Source organism: Chiloscyllium plagiosum, chromosome 3, assembly GCF_004010195.1.
Source record: "Chiloscyllium plagiosum isolate BGI_BamShark_2017 chromosome 3, ASM401019v2, whole genome shotgun sequence".
Lineage (NCBI taxonomy): Eukaryota > Metazoa > Chordata > Chondrichthyes > Orectolobiformes > Hemiscylliidae > Chiloscyllium > Chiloscyllium plagiosum.
In genome coordinates this window covers 50,964,958-50,970,308 of record NC_057712.1, presented here as the reverse complement: position 1 = coordinate 50,970,308, position 5,351 = coordinate 50,964,958, and the positions used below count along the sequence as shown (strand labels likewise).

Genomic DNA, 5,351 nt, shown 5'->3' with positions numbered 1-5,351 from the left:
CCTTGCTGATCTTTGAGGGGCCCTATTCTCTCCCTCGTTACCATTTTGTCCTTAATGTATTTGTAAAAACCTTTGGATTCTCCTTAATTCTATTTGCCAAAGCTATCTCATGTCTCCTTTTTGCTCTCCTGATTTCCCTCTTAAATATACTCCTACTTCCTTTATACTCTTCTAAGGATTCACTCACGAGCTGAAAATGTGTTGCTGGAAAAGCGCAGCAGGTCAGGCAGCATCCAGGGAACAGGAGAATCGACGTTTCAGGCATAAGCCCTTCTTCTGTTCCCTGGATGCTGCCTGACCTGCTGCGCTTTTCCAGCAACACATTTTCAGCTCTGATCTCCAGCATCTGCAGACCTCACTTTCTCCTTAAGGATTCACTCAATCTATCCTGTCTATACCTGACATATGCTTCCTTCTTTTTCTTAACCAAACCCTCAATGTCTTTAGTCCTCCAGCATTCCCTATACCTACCAGCCTTTCCTTTTGCCCTGACAGGAATATACTTTCTCTGGATTCTTAATATCTCATTTCTGAAGGCCTCCCATTTTCCAGCCGTCCCTTTACCTCCGAACATTTGTCTCCAATCAGCTTTCGAAAGTTCTTGCCTAATATCATCAAAATTGGCCTTTCTCCAATTTAGAACTTCAACTTTTAGATCTGGTCTATCCTTTTCCATCACGATTTTAAAACGAATAGAATTATGGTCGCTGGTCACAAAGTGCTCCCCCACTGACACCTCAGTCACCTGCCCTGCCTTATTTCCCAAGAGTAGGTCAAGTTTTGCACCTTCTCTAATAGGTACATCCACATACTGAATCAGAAAATTGTCTTGTACACACTTAACAAATTCCTCTCCATCTAAACCTTTAACACTATGGCAGTCCCAGTCTATGTTTGGAAAGTTAAAATCCTCTACCATAACTACCCGATTATTCTTACAGGTACCTGAGATCTCCTTACAAGTTTGTTTCTCAATTTCCCTCTGACTATTAGGGGGTCTATAATACAATCCCAGTAAGGTTATCATCCCTTTCTTATTTATCTGTTTCCCTGGATGTATTTCTGGAAATATCCTCCCTCAGCACAGCTGTAATGCTATTCCTTATCAAAAATGCCACTCCCCCTCCTCTCTTGCCTCCCTTCCTATCATTTGTATCCTGGAACATTAAGCTGCCAGTCCTGCCCATCCCTGAGCCATGTTTCTGTAATTGGTATGATATCCCAGTCCCATGTTCCTAACCATGCCCTGAGTTCATCTGCCTTCTCTGTTAGGCCCCTTGCATTGAAATAAATGCAGTTTAATTTATTCGTCCTACCTTGACCCTGCCTGCCCTGACTGTTTGACTCATTTCTGTTCTCAACTGTACCAGTCTCAGATTGATCTCTTTCCTCAGATGAAGTCTACATGATTTTTCAGAGGGTATTTGATATTGTGTCACACAACAGACTTGAGGAAAGTTATAGATCATAGTATATTAAAAAAAAGTAGCAAATGGATACAAAAGAAACTGGATGAGTAATGGTCAACGGATATTTTTTGGGCTGGTGAAAAGGTGTGTAGTGGAGCTCGTGGGACTGGAATTAGGACCATTTCTTTTCCTGATCTATACTAATGATCTGGATCTTGGATCTTAGATGACAATTTCAAAGTTTGACATGAAACTTGGGAGAATTGTAAATTGTGAGGAAGGCAAGATGGAGCTCCAAAAGACAAGTGATGGAGTGGTGGTTGGGAGGCAGATAAGTTTCAATGCAGAGAAGTGTGAGGTGATGTACTTTGACAGGAAGAACACTGAAAGACAATATAAAATAAGGGGTACAGTTCTCCTAGGTGGGAAGAAAGGTGAGAGGAGATTTGATAGAGGTTTTCTAAATCATGAGCGGGCTCGATGGAGTAGATAGGGAGAAGCTGTTTCTACTTGTAAAAGGAGAAAGATGTAGGTGCGCACATGTAAAGTGATATGCCAACGAAGCAAGTATGATGTGAGGAAAACCTTTTTCACACAGCGACTAGTTAGGGTCTGAAATGCACAGTTGGGAAAAGTGGGAGGCAGTTTCAGTTGAGACATTCAAGAGGGCATTGGATGATTATTTGGATAGAAACAATGTGCAGGAGATTGGCACTTGGTAATGATACTCGTTTGAAGAGCTTGTTCGTGCACGATGAGCCAAACAGCCTCCTTTGTATTCTGTATCAATTCTGAAATTTTGTGAACATCACAACCTGAATCTAGCAGAAGGCCCCAAACTCAGCTGGTATTCTTGCAAGGGAGACAAGGGGCAAGCAGGTTCTAAATTGCACATCTTTGGTTGTCAGAGGCAACTGCTCGTGTATACCAGCAGCTGCTTCCACTCATTATTTTGATGAGGATGATGGCAGAAGCCCAAAGATTGCAGATTTCACTTGATAGGAACAGGTCTAACTCTGTGGATACATTTGGACAGGCAGGATATCCTTTGGGAGGGGTAAGGTATCCCTTTGAATGTGGTCCTGAGACACCTTTGGAAGATATTAGGCATCATTTCCAAGTAGGAGAAAGTGAGGACTGCAGATGCTGGAGGTCAGAGCTGAAAATGTGTTGCTGGAAAAGCGCAGCAGGTCAGGCAGCATCCAAGGAACAGGAGAATCGACGTTTTGGGCATAAGCCTGAAATAATTCCTGAAGAAGGGCTTATACCCGAAACGTCGATTCTCCTGTTCCTTGGATGCTGCCTGACCTGCTGCACTTTTCCAGCAATACATTTTCAGCCCATCATTTGCAAGTGGTCAGATTCCCTTTGGGATTGTTCAGTCACATACCAAATTTAAGGAAACCTTGGAAAACAGCCTGTGCTGTCTCAATGGAATTCCAGGTTCCCATCTGCACTGTCAATAACTTTCTGGATCTCGCAGTTAATTATCTTGGACAGTAGAGGAAGTGGTTAGGCTGGGCAGTGAGTGGGTAGAGAGAGAATGAGAAAATTATTGCAATCAAACAAAATGTCACTCAGAGACTAAATTGCTCAACACAAAGATCTTTTACAAGGTCTTTTGTAATTCTGCACCTTTCTGCTGCACTTCAATATGAAGCATTTTAAGTGTTCATTATGAGTGGACCACTTGTGATAACGACCTGGGACACTTTGTTGAGATCCAAATTTGTAAGATTTTGTCTTTCAGTGCCCTTAACAAACTCCAGTCGTATCTAGAGTTCTTATTAGTGGATGGTCTAAGCCCAACTATAACACCTTATTATTGAAACCTTGCAATCTGGAACCAAAATGTTGCTCAAATGGATTAAATTACAGAAATAATTCTATTCATTCATTTTCTCAGCTAGCACTTGTCTTTCCATTAAAGTCAGTGCTACAATTAAAACTAAACATTCAGAGCTAGACAATGAATCAAAACTGATTTTTGACATTCAGGTTTAGTCAATAGAATATATGAACTAATCAATACGGTTAACTTTAAAGCTAAATATTCAACTGGGCTAATTATGATTTTTGTCTTCCACAAAACAGTACACTGCTTACCACCTCTGAAACCTGGATAGTTATTGATGAATGAGAGAAGAAGTGAATGGATGTGAGGGTGAGACTCTAAGATTTCCACTAGCATTGCTCCCTAGTGTTACACAGCTAGAAATAGTTTCAACAATTATAGATCCAGATTTGGATTTTACAAGCAATGACTTCACATTGGATATTTTTAGGTTTCCATGGATTCCACCCCATTTGATTACGAAGTTCCAAATACATGATCAGACCCCAGTAGAACACTATCTTGGTAGATGCTAACTTTTTGATGAATAATAATGTTACTTGCTTTATGAGACATTATTTAGAAACAGATACCAATAAATGAAAGCTTATATTTGGCTATTTAGCAGTAACAGCAATATAATTTAAAGCACGTCAATTAAGGGTATAAAGACCCACCTTATCAGAGGCTGGTGAAGAGCAACCAAGGAAGCATGAATAGTGATTGATACAACAGAGAGGTGGAAGTAATCAAACATAACATTGACATGATGATGAAGTCCTTGATGTAAACTGAAGTGCAGCTTCAATGTCCGACTACTAATCAGTTGTAGAGAATTTGGGTCATCAGATCTGAAAGAAAGTTTTTAAAATCAACTATAAATTAAAGGCTGGGTATTAATTTACAGACAAATGAAATGAAAGAAACCTGTCCTTTTTGTGGCCTGGCAAAGAGGCAACATTTATATAAAAAGTATCCATCTGCCATGTGTAAACATAGAATTGCTACTTTAAAATTGATAACCTTAAATGGGGAGGCAGCATTTCGAGTTTTCATTTTCATTAAAATGAATACCTTACATCATATTTAATTGACTCTTCATTGCTTCGGAAGAGGTCAGGTGAGTTCGTTCTTTCTATGCTCGCATGCCATTCATCTAAACACTCCTTGTGGAGTGACAGCAACACAGCCTTTGAGCTTTTCATGTTCTTTTCACTGCTCACAGCATCCTATCCTCCACATGAGAGAAGAGATTAGGTGACACCTTCCCAAAAAAATTTTCCTTATTAAAAAGTGTCATCTTAAACCTTCCACTGCTTACTGGTTCAATCTTCCCTCCTACTTCAACCTCTTGCTTTTGGCCTCCTCCAGCATTCCAATGAAGCTCAAGGGACAGCACCAAATGTTTCTATGGAGTCCTCTGATCAACTTTGACCACTTTCATCTTATTTGTATTTTATATTTTATTTCTGGCAAGAGGTATTGGAAGTATGTTTTTTCCTTTTAAAATGTTCCAGAGATTCTTCTTAGTTTTCCATGCATCCCTCCAGCAGCTGATAATTCTCCATTCACTTTGCCCTTGACATATTTGTTTGACATCCTTGGTGGTGGGGTCCGTTTGGAGGTGGCGGAAATGACGGCGGATGATGCGCTGTACATGGAGATTGGTGGGGTGGTAGGTGAGGACCAGTGGGGTTCTGTCCTGGTGGTGGTTGGAGGGGCGGGGCTCAAGGGCGGAGGAGCGGGAAGTGGAAGAGATGCGGTGGAGGGCATCGTCGACCACGTCGGGAGGGAAATTGCGGTCCTTGAAGAAGGAAGCCTTCTGGGTTGTACGTTTTTGGTGCAAGACTTGTGCCCACACCTCCCCCCTCACCTCCCTCCAAGGCCCCAAAGGAAACTTCCATATCCGCCACAGATTCCCCTGCACCTCCACACACATCATCTATTGCATCCTCTGCACCCGATGTGGCCTCCTCTATATTGGGGAGACAGGCCGGCTACTTGCGGAGCGTTTCAGAGAACACCTCTGGGACACCCGGACCAAACAACCCAACCACCCTGTGGCTCAACACTTCAACTCCCCCCCCCACTCCACCAAGGATATGCAG

General features: G+C 41.9%; 1 protein-coding gene across 6 annotated transcripts in view; it reads right to left on the bottom strand.

Moving 5' to 3' along the window:
- fam135a (family with sequence similarity 135 member A) overlaps window positions 1-5,351 on the bottom strand; it is a 310,864-nt gene that overhangs the window by 166,237 nt on the left and 139,276 nt on the right. For all 6 annotated transcript variants that reach the window (XM_043681729.1, XM_043681723.1, XM_043681738.1 and 3 more), the window contains one exon: window positions 3,921-4,094. In XM_043681729.1, the coding sequence (XP_043537664.1) occupies window positions 3,921-4,094 (174 nt within the window). The remainder of the gene's footprint in view (window positions 1-3,920; window positions 4,095-5,351) is intronic.